This window comes from Eptatretus burgeri, chromosome 6 (assembly GCF_056783735.1).
Source record: "Eptatretus burgeri isolate ZD-2024b chromosome 6, Ebu_testis_v1, whole genome shotgun sequence".
NCBI lineage: Eukaryota > Metazoa > Chordata > Myxini > Myxiniformes > Myxinidae > Eptatretus > Eptatretus burgeri.
In genome coordinates this window covers 53,192,361-53,215,425 of record NC_140966.1, presented here as the reverse complement: position 1 = coordinate 53,215,425, position 23,065 = coordinate 53,192,361, and the positions used below count along the sequence as shown (strand labels likewise).

At 40.2% G+C, this 23,065-nt stretch overlaps 1 protein-coding gene across 1 annotated transcript in view; it reads right to left on the bottom strand.

Moving 5' to 3' along the window:
- Positions 1 to 23,065, bottom strand: part of LOC147024792 (cholecystokinin receptor type A-like) — a 102,933-nt gene that overhangs the window by 52,740 nt on the left and 27,128 nt on the right. The window contains exons 2-3 of the mRNA XM_085887050.1: positions 17,247 to 17,335; positions 1,541 to 1,977 (exon numbers count right to left, since the gene is read on the bottom strand). Coding sequence (XP_085743176.1) covers positions 1,541 to 1,977; positions 17,247 to 17,335 — 526 coding nt within the window. The remainder of the gene's footprint in view (positions 1 to 1,540; positions 1,978 to 17,246; positions 17,336 to 23,065) is intronic.

Here is a 23,065-nt window from a genome sequence, read left to right as displayed (position 1 = left end):
GAGAGATTCAGCTGAAATGAAGAAATTCTGGATGTTATGGCAAATGCTGAAATGAAATAAAGCCACAAATGCTGGAATCTCAGGGTGTTTATAAGCATTGCAATGTATCCGGTGATTCGTCGGTATGATGATCAAGCATTCGATGATATGGAGTGAGGGAATTGGAAAAAAAAAACAAAAAAAACAATGTCACCCGCAGGGTGACCCATATCTTGCCAAAAGGTGACCAGGTGTGACTTCTTTAAGGTCACACTGAGGTGAACAGAGCTGCTATCCACCAGGAGCGACTCCTTGAGGAATATCTGCCGACGAGAGATTCCGATGAGAATCGTTCTACAGAGTAACCATGAAAAATATGCTTTTGCCTCATAACGTCACCAAATGACGTCATAATGTCTCAAGCTTGACATATCTAGAAAGCACTCATCGAGGTGTTCAATTTGAGGTACTACACGATATGGTTCCTAAAACTTGAAAATTTGACCTTGGGGTCAAATATGTTTGACCTGAGGCGCTAACCATGAAGGTCAAGGCCAATCGCCACCAAAAATTAATCAGCTGAGCGCCAGACCATGAACTATATTCCCATGAAGCTTGAAGACGATCCGATCAAAATTACTCAAAAAATAAGGGTTTCGTCGACTCCCCTGATTTGCGACAAAGTGACCTTGACCTTTGACCTTGACCTTCAAAATTTTATGCGCTGAAAGGGACCTCTATAGGCCTCTGATATGCGAAGTTACAAAAATTTCCAATGACAACTGTGCTCTGCAGAGTGATTTATACGTGATTACAGACCAAAAAAAAAAAAAAAACATATGAAGGTCAAGGCCAATCGCCACCAAAAATTAATCAGCTGAGCACCAGACCATGAACTATATTCCCATGAAGTTTGAAGACGATCCGATCAAAATTACTCAAAAAATAAGGGTTTCGTCGACTCCCCTGATTTGCGCCAAAGTGACCTTGACCTTTGACCTTGACCTTCAAAATTTTGTGCACTGAAAGGGACCTCTATAGGCCTCTGATATGCGAAGTTACAAAAATTTCCGATGACAACTGTGCTCTGCAGAATTTTTTATACGTGATTACAGACAAAAAAAAAAAAAAAAAAAACATACAAGCTGACTAACATATCTTGCAAAAACTTCGTTTTGGCAAGATAAAAACTTCATCATTAAGAAACTGTGCGGCCTGTTCCAAGTCAAGGCATTGTTGAGCAGGCCAAAAAATGGTGAATTAATACCCCAGCAAGGGACGGCGAGGTGACCAAGGATGAGCCTTGAGAAAGGATAATTAAATAAGGCCGTTAATTATCTTCAAAAAGGGGTGTTTAAATTAATCCAAACATCCAATTTTCACTCATGCACTCCCTTGGAGTTCCCTTAATATGCACGCAAAGTTTGGGGCTGCTAGGTTTCATGGTTTTGGAGTTCTGGAGGAGACAAACACACTGACTGATCGACTGATACACTGACACACAGTGACATGTATTATTATAGGTGGATGTAAAATGTGGTATGTCAACACCTCACCATACCCATGAGGTAAGCGGCACTTCGACAGATAAACCAGCCAAATATGAAGTCCTTGAGGAGGCTTGGGATGAGGTTGAAGGGCATGCAGAAGAGGGCAAGGAGAAGGTCGCTGACTGCCAGTGAAAGCAGAAACGTGTTTGTGACTGTGCGAAGATGGCGGTTACAACCCAGAACTATCAAGATGATCGTATTGCCAACAATACTGGTGATGAAGATCAGGAGGTAGAGGACAATACGGAGTGTGCGGTCAAGGTCATGGGTGGGAGCAAGGCCAATGCAATGTGAGGAGTTTTTTTGTGAGTTGGAGTCAGTGGAGCCATTTGTATATTTGGTTGTTGCGGAGGTTGTGATGTCACTGTCCATTGTGCATAGCCAGCTGAGTGATGCTCCAGTGCTCGTTGTTTTATTCAGCTTTGTTGTATTGGCTTGTGAAGCATTGCTGGGGGTGGGGAGGTCCAAAAGAGAAACAAGAATAAGATGAAACTCAATGAAAAATGTACAGACAATATGAGGAAAGATCATTCACAGAAGTAGGTGATGTTCATTATGAGAACGAAGAATGAAGAATAAACTCATTGTACAGATCCATTTCCAAAGCAAACAGTTTTGAAGTGATTTACCTTGATGTACAATACAGTATCTGATTCAATGAAGTATGTAAGCAAATTATAAACAAATTTTAATTTTAATAATGATGACAACTTATTTTTGCATTTTATATCACGATCAACATTCTTTTTTTAATGGACATTAGATCACTCCTCCTTCCCCTAAGGAAGCTCCCGTCCTCAAGCGATCCTCCAACCCAAGCCTCCGAGTAGCCGGATTACAGGCGCACGCCACTACACCCGGTATATATATATATATATATATATATATACATATACATATATATATATATATATATATATATATATATATATATATATATATATATATATATATATATATATATATATATATATATATATATATATATATATATATATATATATATATATATATATATATATATATTATCCAGACATTACTGATAATAACTGATAAGCACAACTCTCTTCCTCCAAAGTACCAATTAAACTCACAAGTCATCTCAAGGAGAAGTTAATTTTTCCAAAAATAAATTAACTTGTAAGGCTCACTTGGCTGCACCTGGATAGGTTTGAGGATAGAGGAGCAGCGGCTGAAATGTGAATCCTATCCAGGTTTCTCCTGATGACTTCACCTTTACTCTTTGCTTATTCGGGTTCCTTCTGATGACTCAAATGCAGTATTTGTTCTTTTGTTTGATTCTGAATTCCTTTTGATTGAATTGGAAGGATTGTGAGCTCCCAGCAAGTCCACTTTTTCGGGTATGGTGAAAATAAATCCCGTTTGCTTCCAAACTTAGATTATGATTGAGTACCTGCTGATTCTCTGTTTCAAGTCAAAAAATCGGCCTGAAATCGCATCATTGTAAGACTTGAGTGGAAAATAGCAAATCGAAAATTTTAGGCATCATTAACATCCTTAAAATGAAATGATTTGGAGAGCCTTTTGTTCTCTGACAAATAAGGGAGATGTCATTGTGCTTACTCCGTTCATCCTCTTATGGTTTAGCATCACAATATCTTTTGACGTTGTTTCACCACAATCCGACAACAAAATTAATATGTCACAAGATGTCATGATGCTAATCCATGAGGATTGTGGTGTCGTATTGTGGTATTGTAATGTGGTGTCATTCCTACCTTGTTTGGTTGTTTGTTTTTTGAGATTTTATCACTCTATGTTTTTACTTTCTTTTTTTTTAATGTTGTTTTTTTCTTTCTTGATCTTGATATATCACAAATACTGATGTTCATTTTCACAAAGATTGAGTGTTTTGCAGAATTTTTAACTCGAAAATCACATGTCCCAATGGAATCAAGAGTGATGATGTAATACTTAGTTGACCAATCGCAACTGATGTCTTTGTTAGAATCATAAAAACAGCCAATCATGGGGTCTCTAATAAATAAGAGACCCCGTAATTGGCTGTTTGATGAAAAGAGATCCTTTAAAACAGCCAATCACGGGCGTCTGTCGATGGCCTGCAGCATTCATGTCGTGGAAGGGGCCAAAGGAAAGATAATTATTTTTTTCTGATGTGATCTGGATGAAATTTGCGACAAGTTTTCATCAGTGGAAATCTACTGGAAGCAGAGAAGCTGAAATTGCCAAAAATGCTCGTTGGAAATATTGAAATTGCGCGAGTTACAGGATGTTCAAGGGAGATGCTCTTGTCTTCTCAACAAATTACCTTGCAATGACATTTGTTCATGCGTAGGGTGTGAGAATGTTGTGGCTTTGCTCGAGATTTCTGGCCCCGAGGAAACAGATACCCTTCATTCTGATGATGATGCTGATGATGATGATTTTTCGATGATATTCTGTTTCACACTAGCTTTGGGCATGGAAGGGTTGCTTGTATGTAGGTCGTGGAACATCTTTTGTAATGTGTTGATGCTTGTGGGCATCTGATGGATGCAAGTACATTGATAAAAACATCACAGAAATGTATACATGTCGTACATGTACATGTATAATTTTAACAGACAATTATTTTAGTTTTGTTTGCAGATGTTGACTTACACATGTACTTAAACCTGGATCGGTTGACATGTATATGTATTGCAAGGAATATATCTTTTCATTCTGATGTTAACATGAGACGTTTGAGATTTTTTACAGATTCTACAGATTGATGGAAACATGCATATTTGGGGATTTGCCCTCCCTCTTCACCTCCCACTCTCTATCCCTCTCTTGCCATCGGGTCTATTTACAGTTTAATGGACAAATTAGGGCATTATGGTTGATAATCAAATGCAAATACAGTATTCCACTGAAACGCAAATAAAATGCTCATGAATACATTGGTTGCTCGGGTAGATTTCTTCCTTAGCAACGGATATGGAAAGTACCCTTTCATGTATGACTTTTAATGTACGACTATGAAAAGTCCACAGTAATTCCTTATTTCACCTTTCCTTGCACGGGTCATGGTTCAAATTCAACAAAAAGAGTGTTATTTCACCGTTGCTAGGGGAAAACAGGTTCTTAGCAACTACTTTTTCTGCATTGCTATGTTTTGGGCCAGTTCTCATAAACACTCAATTTTTCAGACTGAAATACATGTCGTTTTTGCTTTAGATACACATATTCAACATATTTAGCATGGTCTGAGATACGCCCAAGACGAACTCAAAATTTAAGTAAGAAAACAGCCTTCGGCTCACGGTCCATAAATGTTCTTCCCTGATGACATAACCTGTTGTGATAATTATGAGTCAGAAATGAAATAGGAAACAGCTTGGTGAATACACCATCCTCCCCTCAACCAAAGAAACGGTCGCACAAAAATTGTCCTCAAAATGGCTGAACCCAGATATTGTGTAGAATAACCATGTTTTTTGTGAAATGCTCTTCATATGGGTGACCTGAGACTGCAAAATAAATTTAACCAAAATCAACGATGGGGAAAACTGATTTTTAAGCCTATACACAAAACTACGTTAATCACTGTGCTTATCTTCTACAAATGGACGAGGTTTGTGAAATGTTTGCATGTGGTACATGTATTCATTTCTGTATCACTCCCCGTTGGTTGTTGTATCCATTTGTGGGTTTCAGGAGGTGTGAGGAAGTTCTCCCAGAACTCAAAATCTCCACCTCCTTTTTGGTAAAGGATCGTGATTCATGAACCACACTGTGAAACTTCGTTCTCAGAGCATCGTTCCAAGGGCTCTTTTCAGAATCTTCACTGAACCTCTGACAGCTTCCACTTGTAGCTCGTTTGGAGTGATATTCCCTGGAATTATTTTTAAATACTCAGTCAGGGTTTTCTTTATCATCCTGTCGCTCCGACTATCACTCGTATTATTTCATCTTAAATTTCCAAGTCCTCTTGACCTCATTTTTCAGACCCTGGTATTTGGTCATTTTCCTGATTTCAGTAGCAGTTAGTCCAAAGTCATTGGGAACTGAAACCTCGATCAACAATGCAGACTTTTCCTTTTTGTGTTTGAGCACCATGTCAGTACACAATGCTTGGTTTGCAATGTCCACACTTGATGGGATCATCTTGTCACACCTGAGCATAATATGTTCATTTTCAAGGATTGCATTTGGTTTGTATTTCCAAGATTGTTCTGGGACTGGGATGTTGAAATGTTTACAGATGTACCAGTGGATTACTCTGCAGACGCTGTCATGTCTTTCTGTATGCAGCTGTTCTGACATGAGTTTTTTTTACATCCAAAAAGGGTGTGACTGGTACTTTCTGGTTCAACCACACAAAACTTCCACTTGTCCATCCATCCATCAGGACCATACTCTGTGCAGAGCCTTGGTGCTGCCAAAGCAGTCTCCTGGGCGATTGGGCACAATCCTGGATGGGTCGTCACTCCAAAACAGGATACTCCAATGGCTCAATCATTCCAGCAAGCTGGTACTCAGTTTGCTGACACATTTGTCCAATTGGCTCAATCCTGTCATTGCTTAATTAAATCCTGTCATTATAAAGGCATTGGTGTAGTATCCTTGGTCTTGAGCATTTATAATTACTTGTTCTCCATCCCAACTAATTTCACCTCTTCTTAGCCATTTCCATGAGCCTTCCTTGTCAATCCCTGTTCTGTGATGCTCTTTTTTTAATCTTCCTGCTCTTCTGTCATTATCCCATTTGTCAGAGTATATCTTCTTCTTATTCTCCTTCTGTATGGCAGCTGGGTGGCTATCATTTTGTTGGGGCACGACTATACTGTTGATGCTGTGCCTCTATGCCAGTACACTGCTACCTCGAAAGAATGACAGGCTGAGTCAACGCCACCTGGTGTTAATTCAGCAGCCAACGAGGCTCAAACACAGGACCTTAAGATCCCAAGCTAGCCACCCTAACCACTAGGCTAACACCAGATATAGTAAGTATATATTCTGATATTTCTTTTTGTAGTTTTCCTTTTTTCCTCCGTCACCGAAGGTGAAGGAGGTGATGTTTTCACCCCTCTCTGTCTGTTTGTTACTTGCAAAATCGAAGATTTTTCAAGTACGTATATTGGTCAGTCGATTTTGTTATTCTGTCTGTTTGTCTGTCTGTCACCTACAGGTCACAATTTTAAACGAATCTTCACAAAACGTCACCACATGGTAGAGTTTGTCATAACGAAGAAGCCTGCTCTTTTTGAGGTCAAATGTCAAAAGGTCAACATAGGCCAAAGATCAACAGCTTAGGTGGTATTTCTAAAATCCACAATTTTCTTCCGATTGACTTGAAATTTGAAGAGGATGTCTACTTCAGGACACTTAATTCAATGAACCAATTATTTTTGAGGTCAACATCGACCAAAAGGTCAACACAGGCCACAGCACTGAGGTGAGATTTCTGAAATCCTCAATTCTCATCCGATTTACTTGAAATTTGAAGATGATTTATATTTCAGTTCAATTAATTCAACAAGCGAATTATTTTTGAGATCAACTTTGAACAAAAGGTCAACATAAGCCAAAAGGTCAACATAAGCCAAAAGGTGAACATAGGCCAAATTTCTAAAATTGACAATTTTCATCTGATCCACTTGAAATTTGAATAGGAGTTGCATATTTGGTCATTGAATTCAACCACCAATTATTTTTGAGGTCAAATTTGTTTTATGGATTTTGCAAGTATCGTGCTCTGCATGACGTCTTCTTGGTTGTGTGTTTGTTTGTGTGCAGGATATCTCAAAAAGTTGTTGACGGATTTGGATGAAATTTGGTGGAGAGGTTGGCTCTGTGACAAGGACGAACTGATTAGATTTTGATGAAGATCCAGATGCGGATCCGGCTATTTGAATTTTTAAAGTGATTCTTTACCATTGAGAGATAGGGTGAAACTGATATATAGCACGATATCTCAAGAAGTTGTAGACGGGTTCAGACAAAACTTGGTGGACACGTTGGAAGTGTGGCAAGGACGAATTGATTCGATTTCGGTGAAGATCTGAATCCGGATCTGGATACGAGAATTACTTAATTTTTTTAAGATTCTTCACCATTGAGAGATAGGGCCAAAAATGATATCGTACTGTATAGCATGATATTTCAAAAATGTATTTGGCCCGATATGTTCTCATGGATCAGGCATTGTGTGGTGGAGGTATACGCTCCACCGAGTGCCCTTCTCGTTTTTCTTTGCAATCATTGGGGCTGTGTTTGTTTCTGTTTCATTTTCCTGTGTAGTATCTGTAATTTGCATGTTTTTGGAAGTTTGTTGCTAAAAGGATTGATGATCCCTTTTCTGGTTTTTGTTTTCTTGCTCATATACAATTCTCCTCCGAAAATCTGTTGAGCTTTTTACATACTTCACTAGTCCTACACACGAGTTCCGTGCATATGGTTAAGCTCCATCAAACCACTTCCTCATCATCTCAGAAAGTACAGCCTTGGTATGAATATCTTGATGTCTGCCATATGTGTGTGTGTGTGTGTGTGTGTGTGTGTGTGTGTGTGTGTGTGTCATGTTTTTTTTGTGTCGTTCGACTGGAATGTTCTGATGTGGAATGTGATACACCGAAATGATCGTCATAATCACTTGAGTTGATCGAGTTAATTAAATAAAAAGAACTCGGAAGAATTCCCATTTTTTAAAATGAATGCCATGTTCAGGTATATAAAACAGCTTAATAGGTCCTTCCATAGCATGGAATTCTAATTTTAAAATAAATAAGAAAAAGAATGGTAACATTGTACCAAAGCATATATGAATGAATATTCATAATATTTACATAAATAATAATAATCGTCGAATCATTTGGCAATAATAACAAACATATAATCCACCTTGCTCCTCCCCCCCCCCCAATTATTCCCGATGTGCTTAGTGAAAGGCAAGCTAATGCTCAAGTAGTACAGCAGGCAGGAATGCTACAAGGCCGTAAAGACCAACGAAAATTTGGTCCAATGGACCAACGGGCCCACTAGTGCAGATAAATACACAAGTGTCAAGTTAAGTCAGGGCTCTACAAATCATTTATAGAGCATCTCAACTGTCAGAGGCTCTCCATATACATGTTTAATATAACCTTATACTACCTAACTGGAGGGGAAATGTACATTAAAGATATTAAATTTGGTTTTTTTTTTTATCCAAAATATTAAAATTTGGAACATACAGTAAGAAGTACATTGAAATCTGTTCATAAAGACCACTCTACTGACCAATAGAAAGTGGTGTGTATACACAGGTGGTCTTTCTGTACAGGTTCATGTATATTGGGAAATAGACACCAGAGCATCAATGATCCACTCATTATTCTACTCAATATAACTAAAACAAGCTTGCCTTTCCCATTTATTTATAACTCGCAAAGGTGCTCGCAACGCCGGTCCCTCATCCCAGCCCTTCCTCTGCCTCCTTTCACCCCACCCCATCCTTCCAAACTCCCACCCCACTCCGTTTCCCTCCAGCCACCCACCCCACCCCTTCCCCCCTCCTCCCACCCAACCCTCTCCCTCTGGTTTCCCACCCCACCCTTTCCCCTCTGTCCTCCAACCCACACCCTTCCTTGCCCTCCTCCCACAAAGGAACTTCCATAGGGTGTATATTTGGAGAAGCTAGCTAAGGTAGTAACATTTTTCTTCCAAAAACACTTCTGCCACCCTCAGGAGTTAGGTCGATAAGCAGTAAAATTACTTTTAAATCGATGCATAGGTTTTGTTTGTACTATTTTCGGTTTTTGAATAATTAGCGATAAGCACAATTGAGGTCACGTGACTCCTTCTTCGCCTAACTTACCAATCATTGTAACGTCTTAATGAATGGTTATATATCACATCTGATACCACATTTGATGATCAGCACTCACCATCTGACCAATTACAGAGATATCCAGGTTGAAATCTGAAAAAATTTGCCCTTTTGTGGTGCATCGCGGTTAAAAAATGTGATCCTATAAAGTTCTGTCGTGATTAACTTTGGGAGCTCAGATGAGTAGCGTCAAACAAACAAACAAACAAACAAACAAACAACATCTCATTTGCTTTTATATAGAAGACAACATCGTCCCAAGCTCTGTATTGGAAAACTGTAGCACCTACAAAAGCGATGCATGCAGTCATCCTTAGGTATGAAGATCAAGCATTCGATGAAATGAGTGAGGAAAGTGAAAAAATAAATTTTGAGTACTTTATCATACAGAAACCATTGCGGCCTGTTCCAAGTCAAGGCATATTTGAGTAGGCCAAAACAAAATGGTGGCTTAAGACCTCTGCGAGATAAAAGCGGCCTGAGCAAGATGACGCGCCACCATCTTGGCAGTGCCGGATTAAGCCTCGGCTGGCCCTAAGGCACATTTGGAAATTTTAGAGAATGGCCTGAAAATTTTAAATTAGATCTCGGGCTCATGGAAATGGACTCCAGACAAAAGATGAACTGATTCAAGAACAAAATATTTAATACAAAAAAAAGACAAATATTTGATCTGAAAATAATTTTTGGGCCAAATTTTTGGCTGGCCCTAAGGCACACGCCTTGTCTGCCTAGTGCTTAATCCAGCACTGCATCTTGGTAAGGTTTTTTGTTTATTTTTTTTAATGATGAGCACCCCATTATCTTTAAAAAGGGGTGTTTAAATTCACCCAAATACATAGTTTTCACTCGAGCACTCTGTTGGAGTTTCCTTCGTATGCATGCAAAGTTTTGGGCCACTAGGTTTCATGGTGTTGGAGTTAGGGACGGCACACACACACACACACACACACACACACACACACACACACACACACACACACACACACACACACACACACACACACACACACACACACACACACACACACACACACTTATTATTATAGATTACAAATAAATAGAGCACTTATCTCCATTGAAGGTTCATTTAATTTTACCATTTCCAATATAAGACATTCATGTTCTCAAAAATTGTTTTTTTTTTCACATTTCCTTTTCCTCTCGCACGGTCCATTCAATTTAATACTGGGATAAAACATCAGCCTTTCATTTCAGAATTGTCTGGACTTGAGTTTTGCAGAAACAGTTCTTCGGCCAATTTCTGAGCATTATTTCCTTTACTGGACATTCACATAACATTCACTCTTTCCTCGAGCAAAAGTCTTACTGCCTTATCACGGGTATAATTACATGCCAGACACCACCGAGCGCTGACCCACGTATGGATGTCATCCAGCGTAGGAGTGTGACAACCGAAGAGAATGCAAAAGCTGGTGAATTTGCGAACACTATTAGGCTTTACAACCCACCAACAAAGCGTATGATGGCAGATGTGAGGATTACAGCTGTTTATCCAATGAAGGAGGCTGTTGGCTATTATGAACATTTGGACACTGTGGTTGTACTCCAGCGTTCTCCATCAAAAGCCACCAAACTGGCAAGGTTTTATATCTACAGTAGTGAGTGGCACCTGTCGGTGCACAGCTATGGCTTACAACCCAATGATACCCCTCAATATAAAATCAAACAAAGCAATGTACAGCACTATGGCATTTATGAAGTATCATGTAAAGAAAGCATGTGTTGGGCAAATTTAATATTTGATCAGCCACTTTACACCAAGAGTGTCCCTTTACCTTACCAAGATCAAGCTGGTCAAACAGCCAGAGTTGAAGAAGCTTAACCTTCTTCTTGGTGGTTTTCATCAACTCATGTCCTTTCTTGGAGCAGGCTGAAAACTTAAGGATAGCAGTAATCTGGATGACTTATGGGCAACTGCATATGCATGAACGCCTTTCAAATATGATGGAGGCAAGGCCGACGCAAAGACCTTGTGGGTTTATCGACAGATTCTGTACTGCACCTTATTTTAATGCAACCTCAGGAGAGAGCAATTTTTTTTGGAACTAGAACAGTAAGATATCAACAAAGAAATCACAGGCATTCTGCAACAAGTACTCTCTGAGGTCTAAGAAGAAGAAGAGGATGAAATAGATGTCAATAATGATGAGGATATTAAACAGTCGGTCTACTCTTCAGACAAGGATTATGCAGGTTTTGGAAACATGGGAACTGATGATGTGGTCCACCATTCAATAAATGTACAGGGCTCTTCTTGCACCGAATTTAGCACCTGGTGCTATGAACTGTAAATCAGTGTTTGTGTGATCTTCAGAAACAGGTCTGTGATTTGAAGGCAAGCCGAGAAAAGTCACAAACAGGAAAATTGTGGGTGATGTTTATGAACTTTGTATTTATTGTAAGAATCAGGGCTGGAAGGACCCAAAACTGGTGGCGAAGATCGGCGTGATGGTCCTAGCAAGAGAGATATGATGATTTTGGTGGATCCAGCCAACACAACACAGGCTTCTCTATGCCCAATTCACCCTACCCCCCCTCCCCACCCCACCCTGCCCACCGAGTCAACCTTCCACATCTGGTTCATTCTGTTTGCACTGAGGGGGTCCATGGCTCAATCTGATTCTTCACTCACACGCTCCTGGACTGTTGGCTCTGGTCTCTCCCGGACTCTTGCACCCTGACCTACACTGCACTGCCTACTCCTGGACTGTGAACTCCACTCGAACTGCACTGGTCCTCCAGGTTCCAAACTCAACTGCTCTGTTCCTCCCACCCCCTCAGCCTTCACAACCCCACAACCATTGGCCACTGCACACCCATTTGCTCGCTGCATAGCTTCTTGTCGTTTCTAATGGTTGCTTGCAGCTTAGAGTCATTGAAACCACAGCCTCAGCATGGCTCTTACCTTCAGCATGGTCGCAGGGTCTTTCTTTGCACCTTCCTCAATGTTTGAGGGGAGTGGGGGGGGGGGAGAGGGGGAGATTTGTTGGCGTATGGAGCTGGTAAAACGATTTGTAAAGCATACAAGGGGAGTGGTCACATTTATCAGCTCCTGAACAAACTTTAACACATGCCCTATCATTCTACACGGAAACTACACACTTGTGCTAAACATTTACTAATGACATAACTAGTCTATCTTAACCCATTACGCCCAATCACCATTCCCACAACAATAGGTTATTACACTAAATGGCTGGGTTCTCATCAATATTTATGAAACTTTAAATGCCAGCAAAGATAAATTAAGGAGCATTGCATCAATATTTACTCCCATGTAATTTGATTGAGCAGTTAGTTTATTTATTTACTTATTTATTTGCAGAAAAAGACGACCATGAATATACCTGCATTAAAAGAAAAGGATGAGCAAATTACGATTACACAATGGCAGTAGTTAACTTACAAGCAAATACGGTTTCTACAAAGCACAAAAGCAATGACAATAAAATAAAATCATAACGAGAAGGGCACTCTGTAGAGAACATACCTCTGCCACGTAATGCCTGATCCACGAGAACATATCGAGCCCAACACATTTTTGAAATATGCTGGACAGTACGATATCGTTTTTGGACCCATCTCTAAACGGTGAAGAATCACTTTAAAAATTAAATAATTCTCGCATCCAGATCCAGATTCGGATCTTCACCAAAATCGAATCAATTTGTCCTTGTCACACACCTAACCTGTCCATTAAATTTTGTCCGAATCTGTCCATAACGTTTTAAGATATCCTGCTCCCAGACAGACAAACAGATTGGAGTGAAAACATAACCTCCGTCCACCTTCGGTGGCAGAGTACTTCACAAAGTAGAAAACATCTCAAAATGCAAAGCCCGTTCATGTCCACTTTGTCGTGAAACTAAACTTGAGGAAAACTACAGTTTAAAAAATTGTACATTTTATTAATTTGTGGTCTCCATATTTTCATAATAAAGGTTTGTTGAGGATTTGATGACAAAACCTCAAATGGTAAAAATGTTATGACTTGGACAGATAGACAGTCATTATCATTATTATTATTATTATTATTATTATCGTTATCATTGTTGTCATTATCATTTTTTATGTCCCATTATAATTAACATTCATTATGATTATCAGTACCATTTTCATGATCAATATATATATATATATATATATATATATATATATATATATATATATATATATATATATATATATATATATATATATATATATATATATATATATATATAGGAGCCCTGTGTGCATCTGTGCATGTGCGTGCGAGCGAGCGTGCGTGCGTGCGTGCACGCTCGTTCCACCCATTAGTTGGACAGTTTGCCTGACTCTGCCCACAATTCCTACAGCTTTTGCTTTAGAGTTTAGAACCCTTTGGAATGAACCTTTAGAACATTTTAGCATTTACCCTTTAGAACCCTCTCTCTCAAGCAGCGCTATTACTGCAGAGGTTACGCAGGTTTGTTATCATTTACGAATATTTTCTCTTAAAATTGTGACAGGTTTTGTGAAGTTGGTGATGGCATGGTAGGGGAGCATAAGGTGTTATGTATTCCTCTGTTTTAACGTGGGAATGCCCGTTTGCTTTTATGAGCTGGAGAAGGGTGAGAGTAAAGATAGGACAGAGTTGGGAGGGGGAGGTTGAGGCTTTTTTTGTTGAAGAGTTGTCAGAATTACATGTGCAAGCTTATTCACAGTAAAAATGTAAGTGTGTGTGTGTGTGTGTGTGTGTGTGTGTGTGTGTGTGTGTGTGTGTGTGTGTGTGTGTGTGTGTGTGTGTGTGTGTGTGTGTGTGAACGCGCGCGCGCGACTGTCCGGGGGTGATGCAATCACCCTATGGGTAATGTGCTGGTCTGTATAATAATACACTTGTCCGTCTGTCCGTGCAATTTTCAATTCCACCCATTGTGTAACAGCCTGCCTGACTCCACCCACAAGTTCAACCTGAAGAAATATCATATGGCCGCCATGTTGGTGTTAACCGTTATGCGACGACAAATACATCTTCAGAGCTGTCATATTCACAATCACCATGCCATCCCTATAAGTTTTCCCTTCATTGTAAAACGAGCAAAGTGACAGTTGAAGGGATGCCGATAGGCATCACCGGCCTCAGTGATTGAGACAGCAGGCTGTTGCCTTATACACCACCCAAATAACGAGTTGGAATTCTCTCAAGCAGGGCTTAAACCCATATCTTCGTAAAGGTCTTTGCACGTGGCCATTATTTACTTTTAACGATGTGTATATGCATCAGAAAGGAGATAATTCCTTTCAGGTCATTTATTGGCACAATTAACTGACTCATAATCACATATATCACAGGATTGTGAGTTGGACAGGCGACCGTAATAAAACCATGACATATAGTAGCTGTTTCAATTGCACTTTCGGTGAAGTCAGTGATAGCTTGACAGTGGAGGGGAAAGCATTTTTAAAATATTCCACCGTTTTGATGTGTGAATCATGAACACCACTCTCACACCAATGAAAACATCACTCTCACACCATTGGCAGGCTGACTGCAGTCACATATTTGTTCACATCGATTTACAGAAAATACGAAGTCCCACACATTCATTCTGGCTCAAGATAAATATCAAACGGTGAACCCTCTAATTTACTTCTTCATCAACCTGTAACAGAGGTGCAGTCTTCAGAGCTCCGATTGGATTAACAATTGTCAATTAACTTTCCGAGGCAATTACTAATTAGGCTGGCCTCCTTGGCATGGGGTGCCATTGAATCCAATGCTCCCAGCAACGAACAGTGCATGAAGCCATCATCTGCAGTTCCATTGAGTATGGATGTCCTTTGTGAAATGGTGCCAGCCAGTCTTGCCTTGCACCCCTGGAAGTGTTGGAACTAAAACACTGAGTTTAATTGGCATTACTCAACAGGAGGTTGAGATGCAAGGCCGATTCCTCTCCCATCACAGACAAGATGGTGACCCAACAGTTTTATATTGCCTTGCTTCTTGTCTCACCCCACATGAGCTGTGAGATATTTGTCTGTCGCAAGCCCAACCAAGCTACGTATTAGCTCAGCCAGCAACCCAAACCTCATTCCAAATCCAGGCTAATATCTCACCTCCACACTTTTGACACCCCTCCCCCTCCACCCCTTCTCTTCCCTACCCCTCTCCCCATCTTGGCTGTGGAATTGCCTCCATGAGTCTGTCCATTCATGCTCTTCTCTCCATTCTTTTTAAATGACTCATGTTATACCCAATCCTTTCTATTTAAATCCACTTTCCCATAATTTCCACATTTATCCTGTTTGTCAGTTTTCCTGCCCTTGTCTACTCAGTACAATCAGTTCCTTAAACCTGTTATACTCCAAATTCTGCTGCTTGTGAGTTTACTCCTCTCCCATTCTGTATATTCCCTAACATACCAAGTCACTCTGCTCCATTGCTGTGTTACCTTCTCCCAACCCCTCTTAAATAAGTTCTTCCATGAGCCCCAATCTTCGCAAATAAATAAATAAATAAATGCCCTTTTCCCCTATTTGACTTTCTTTGGTTGTCACTGCCTGTTAATTGGTGAACCCTTCATGAGTGGAAGCCCTCATGGAACTGCAGATATAATTTGTGAACGAATTAGCCTGCATGCTGAATTGTTTCATCTCAGACTCGCTGGCATCAGGCTGTTTGGAAACCCCTTAATTGCATGAGGATAGGAGCTCATGAAAGCAGCTCGTGACCTCGTCAGAAGCAAGGATGAGAGAATGGTCAGTTTTAACAAGGGCACTGCGCAATAAAGGAAAGCAGGTTAATTTTAAACTTCTCACCACATACAAAAGTGAAGTGCACACGATGTGGCAGAAGCAGATGTTCCACTATTGGAGCTTCTAGAAGATACCAAAAAGTCTGCTCCCCTTGTTGAAGTAAAGTGTCATTGGCTTGGAGAGAACCAGAAGGCTGAGCAACCCAGGAATAAAAGAGTAAGCCAAGTGCAGTCTCAGTTGTATATTCTCTGCTTCCACATATGCACCCTGGAATTTACATTGGTGCTGAAGAGGCTGGTGCAGCTTTCTGTGAGTGCATTTTTTTCACCCCAACTCTCTTACAGCTGCTAATAAAGCTGTTATTGCATGGTCCAAGAAGATGGAGAGAGAGAGAGAGAGAGAGAGAGAGAGAGAGATAGAGAGAGAGAGAGAGAGAGAGAGAGAGAGAGAGAGAGAGAGAGAGAGAGAGAGAGAGAGAGTCGGAGAGAGAGAGAGAGAGAGAGAGAGAGTCGGAGAGAGAGAGAGAGAGAGAGAGAGAGTGAGTCGGAGAGAGAGAGAGAGAGAGAGAGAGTGAGTCGGAGAGAGAGAGAGAGAGAGAGAGTGAGTCGGAGAGAGAGAGAGAGAGAGAGAGAGAGAGAGAGAGAGAGAGAGAGAGAGAGAGAGAGAGAGAGAGAGAGAGAGAGAGAGAGAGAGAGAGAGAGAGAGAGAGAGAGAGAGAGAGAGAGAGAGAGTCGGAGAGAGAGAGAGAGAGAGAGAGAGAGTCGGAGAGAGAGAGAGAGAGAGTGAGTCGGAGAGAGAGAGAGAGAGAGAGAGAGAGTCGGAGAGAGAGAGAGAGAGTGAGTCGGAGAGAGAGAGAGAGAGAGAGTGAGTCGGAGAGAGAGAGAGAGAGAGAGAGAGTGAGTCAGAGAGTGAGCCGGAGAGAGAGAGAGTGAGCCGCAGAGAGAGAGAGTGAGTCAGAGAGAGTGAGTGAGTGGGTGAGTGAGTGAGTGAGTGGTGGTGAGTGAGTGGTGGTGGTGGTGAGTGAGTGAGTGAGTGAGTGAGTGAGTGAGTGAGTGAGAGAGTGAGAGAGTGAGAGAGAGATAGAGATAGAGATAGAGATAGAGATAGAGATAGAGATAGAGATAGAGATAGAGATAGATTCTACAGACCAGTTTACTCACCTAGATATCTCAAACGCTGCTGCAGTGAAGTCAAGTGAAAAGTCCAAAGAAGACACGGTCGATGACGAAAACCTGTTCGAGCTTGGTACCTACAAGCCCAAGGAAACAGCGGCAAATATGATGTTTGGTCAGCATCTCATCTGTGCACAAAGTGAGGAGGTAAGACAATCAAAGAAAGTCAATGAATATCAAGATATGTTGGGCGATTTACCAGGGACTACAACTTGAATCCATCATCATGTAAACCTCACCACAAATGAGCCTGTTAACTGTCGAAAAACTACCCAATACTGTACAGTGTCAGAGATTCCCTGAGTTGGAAAATAGAGGAGATGTTGTCGATGGGAATAATTCGACAGTCTGATTCAACATACACATCACCAGTGGTGATAGTTTGCAAGAATGACAGGACAAACCGTGTGTGTGTGTTTATGATAATATCAAGCTTAATAATATCATTATACTTGATCCAGAGCTAACGTTGAAAGTCCGCGAACCTCCCTAGATGCTCAATGGAGATAAGCTTTTTACTCAGACTGACTTGAGCAAGGGGGTATTGGCAAATACTGGTAGATATGAAAATGTGGTACATAAGACAGCATTTGTGACGACAGATGGCGCCACAAGATTTGAAGATGCCATTTTGGATGATGAATTCATGAGTTACACCAGTATAACTCCTGGCTCGACCCTATACTCCTGCAACATGCTTCATGTACAGAGAATTCCATTGTTTGTCTGTTTTACAGGACCAAGTCCGTACAAAAACAAACATTGCCCCCAACCGCACTTTAAAAGTTGGATCTGCAGATTTACATTTCATTAACTAAATAAATAATTATGTAGTTAGTGGAGATGGTAAAGTGTATGTATATACATATATAATTCAAGAAGGTATGTAGGTACTGATGATTGTAAAGTGCATACAAATGAATAAATAATGAAAGGTCTGTTGGTAATAAACTGAAAATAAAACTCAACAGGTAGCCATACATTGAAAGTACATCGTGACCACGCCAAATAAAAAACAACAAATCCTCCAGTGCATGACATCGCCTTGCAGCACATGGGGTTGCAATTGGGAGGGAGCAGTGTACAATAATTGATTAATTGCAGAATTAAAAGAAGTAAATAATAATCATAAAATAATTAATTTCTCAATCAATTGCCGAATCGCTTACCGAAACCACCACCGTTTCATCCGAATCTGTAACCTTTTGAAAAATCAAGGAATTAATCGAAAAATGAATCATTAATCGATGAATTGATTAATCAACAAGTCAAACATAATCTTTATAGCCAAATCACTTAGCCACTGTCATATTCAAATATCAGCTTCCGAACTCAAAAGGTTTGCCCAGATGAGAAATAAAATAAATAAGTAATTAATAAATCTATAATAATTAAGTAATTAATCAATTAATTGATTCATCAAAAAAATTTTAAAAACATGTTTTTGCCAAAGAACATCTTCACTTTTGCCTCCAAATTTCAGCTTCCTAGCTCAAAGGATGGCTGAGATATCACCCAGAAAGCAAGAAAGAAAATAATTAATCGATGAATTGATTAATCAATAAATCAACAAGTCTGGAGACGGCGATGGTTCACGAGCAATGTACACGGTTTGCCTTTTTTATTTTTTGACCTTCGAGGGGACGCCACGGGCAAACTGGCGGGAATCGGGAAAAACGTAAATGATGAAAGTTGTAGTACTCGAAGAGCACGACTTGCATACCAACTTTCATTCGAAACAGTTGAAAACCCTTGGAGCTCGATGTCCAATTTATTGATTTTTTTGACATTTTCTAAGTTCGTGACCTTGTGACCTTGACCTTGGGATGAAAATGAAAACTCGAGCTCCGTGGGGCTATGCAGGTGCCATTGGGCTAACCAAATACCGAAACCTCTGCTAGATTTGCCAAACCCCTTCGGAGAAAATGTAACTTGAAACCGGCTACCTCCTAAAAACACATGTTTTTTGGGTGCGGCTCCGCCCATAATGGGCGCACCACGCCCATTCTCAGGAAAACACAACTAGATCATGATATAAACCTCCCACCAAAATTTCATCAGGATCGGATCAAAACCTACGGAGCTATGCTCGGGACAGACAGACAGACAGACAGACAGACACACACACCCATAACGAATATAGTGGTCACTTACTGACTCGTGAACCAAAAACAAGAAAACAAACGGAGTAAAAACTAAGTATTCCCTTCCTTTTGCACCTGGCGATGACATCATGCATCGCCTGGATATGGAATTAGGAGGAAGCGATGAACAAAAATGGTAGTGCATATAAATAAATAAATTTATAAATAAATAATTCAAAGTTGTGTGTTGGTCAAACGGATGGTAAAGCATATATATATATATATATATATATATATATATACATAATTCAAGGTGGTATGAAGGTCGTAGCGGTGACAGCAAATTGTGTATAAATAAATAATGAAATGTTGTGTGTTGGTGGTGGAAATGATAAAGTTAATCTAAATGAATAAATAATTCAAGGTGGTGTACAAGTAGCGGTGACGGTAAAGTGTATATTAATAAGTAAATAATTCAAGGGTGCATGCTGGGAGTGGAGATGGGAAAATGTATATAAATAAATAAATAAATAAATAGTTCACAGCTGTGTACTGGTGGTGGTGGTGGTGATGATTAGTGTACTCTATACAAATAAATTATAATGGTTCCCAAAAACATGCACAATACTGTACGTACTATTCTCTCTTGTAAATGTTTTTTTTTTTGAATTGCCAAAAAATTCGGAAATAAAATGTGTCCTATGACATTTAACTCTGATCCCCAAACCATTTGACTTGCCTCATGACGAGATATTATTGCGTAACATGTCGATTATGAACAAAATGCATCCAATCATTTTTGATTCGGGCTCCCAAACATCCGGATGGACGGACGCACGCACACACGGACTGTCGGCACCCTGAATATAAGCCCTCAAACGGGATGACTGCCGGTTTGGGTCTAAAAACTTGGGTCGCCTTTTCAATTCTGGGACGATGTTTTGCAGCCACCATCTTCCAAAATGGTGAATATCAATGTGAACAGATAACACAGCAACAATTGCGTGTAAAATGTATATTTTGTTGTAAAAACATCGGTTTTCAGCGTCGTAAAGCTGAAATATAGTCATATCTATTTGATTGGAGCAGTTATTTAACTATTTTCACAAAGGCAAATTAAAAATATACATGATTTTAAACATTATTGCAGTACTTTTAACGAAAAAAATTGTTTCTTGAAATATTATCAACACATATAAAACATAAAAAGAATGACACTTGAATTGATAAGAATATCGTACAATAGGAATATGCATATTGATGCGTATACTGCATCTAATATCTATATTCCAAAAATGGTGCATGTTGCTTCCTTGCTTGAGAGCACGGACAAATAACACTGGAAAGGCAATGGCAAACCACCCAGTATAACGCTTGCTAAGAAATTGCTTCGGCAGCACCAACGTTCTGTAAAGAGCATGGTACATCAAAATCGAAAAATGCTCAAAATACCAGGAAACAGTTCGTTATAAGAACGGTGATTTCTATATTGTTGACCGCGTTGTAATCATTCAATAAAATCTTCAAATTTTTTGTTTAAGGTTTTGAGTTTTCTCCTCCAACAGCTTTGACTGTCAGAGTGCTTTCCATAGTTCAGTGACGTATGGAATTGATGCATGGAAATCATCATAATGGTTTAGCTCCCAAAAAGACTTCCACATCATAGTTTTGATTACTTCTGAAACAATCAACACGTCTTACAATTTGCAGACATAGTGTGATCCATTTAACATCGTCTGCCACAGTGTTAACACCAAAGATTTCACTCATCTTGGGCATCGTCCACTCCACTCCCACTAACATATTGCCTGCACAGCAAAGAACCACTTTAACAAAATTATACATTCCCGAACATTGGGTAAACAAAACGCCTTCAAATTCTTCCTGAAAACACCTTCTTCGCAAAATGTTGGCATAAGAGGTTGAGATACTTGAGTGCACACATTTTGAAAAGTTTTCATGGCCGAGTACACTGTGGCAGTGAATAACAGGGGATGGAATTACTGGATGAAATCCTCCTTGTTTGAGTGGCACAGTGTTTGAGAGATCAAGGCATTGAAACCTCTCCAAGGAGGTATTTGACCTGGTGGAACCCAGTATATAACCGGTGTAATGAGAAACTCTGTGCCAGCTGTTTTAACTGATACAACATCGGACAATTGTCGGCCAAGATCTTCTCCTACGTTGAAGGTTCTGGGCGATTCTTGTGGATTGACAGGCTTACGATGTTAAACCATGACTTGGTACGGTCAAGCCTTAGACATCAGCTTGCAATTACATTTTTCAATTCTGTGGCTGAGACGTTTGGTTCTACTGGGGGAGCTTCACCAGGTTAGGGCGGGAATTTGGAATTTGTTCACGGTGCCGGTGATAGGTCGCCTACTCTTCGAGAAGGACACCATGGGATCTTTAACGTCCACCAACCAATGCCGGCAGACTCGTTCAACGTCCATCCGAGAGACAGAACACACACCGACGAATCACCCTGCCTGTGTGCGTGTGTCCGTGCGTGTGCGTGTGCGTGTGGGTGTGCACATGTTGTTTTTAATACCCTCAAGGGGCCAGTCCACTCACAAAGTCACTCTGATAGTTCTGAGCCATTCATGGACACAAAATGTGAAATTTCATGCATTGCTTTAGCAGGTGGCACAGACAAACAGATGCCGAACTAAAACCTGCCATTGGGACCATATTTATACGAGACTGTTATTTTACACAGATTTTCATACTAATTTCTCAATTGAGACTAAAACAGCCTTCCATCATTCTAGGGAGGATTTGTTCAGCTCTCGGTACACAGTATGAATGTAAATTTCATTTATTGCTGCCGATGCTTATATTTCAGGACAGCCTGGTTTTTGCTTTACATACAGATGACTGAATGTTTGACGTTTTTATTTTTATTTTTTATGAGATTAGTTTTTCTCATTTAATTTCCCCTGACCCCTCCCCCCCCCACCCTGATCCCCTAGTTTCTAACATTTATCTTATGTCACCTACTTCTGGTTTTGATTGTCCATCTGATTCTGATTCGAACATACAGTAGCATACTCTGTTACAGAGTGCTTGCGCTGCCGAAGCGGTTTCTTGGCAAGGGTTATACTGGGTAGTTTGCCTTTGCCTTTCCAGCAGTAGTTTGGGTAGGTATCTAAATTACGGTTGGTGCACATGGCATTACAGGTATTATCTCAGAAGTCAGTGAATATCAAGTCACGTCGGCAATGAGTGAGAATCATTTTTATGTTGTGTTCAGCATCATACAGAGGCATATCCGGGGAGGGGGGGGGGGGGTTGAAGATTTTCCTCCCAGCCACCCCCAACCCCACTCAAAGCAAATTAAAAAAAAAATAGGACCACTGGAGTTGTAGCTTATCTGGGCCCTGGCTTAATGCTGTAGCCCAAATTTGGGTTGGGGTTAGGGTAAGGGTTGCATTCTGACTTGACTGACTGGGCGGCGAAGAAGATTTTTGAAGGAATTTACATGACAGCAATTTTGACTTAGACAGCCGGAATTAGAATGAATAAAGAGAATGATGAAAAAAAAAATGAATAAAGAGAATTATGAAAAATAAATATTTTAATAAAGAATTGTGAAAGAAAAATTTGCCAAAAGGTGACCACGTGTGACTTCTTTAAGGTCACACTGAGGTGAACAGAGCTGCTATCCACCAGGAGCGACTCCTTGAGGAATATCTGCCTACGAGAGATTCCGATGAGAATCGT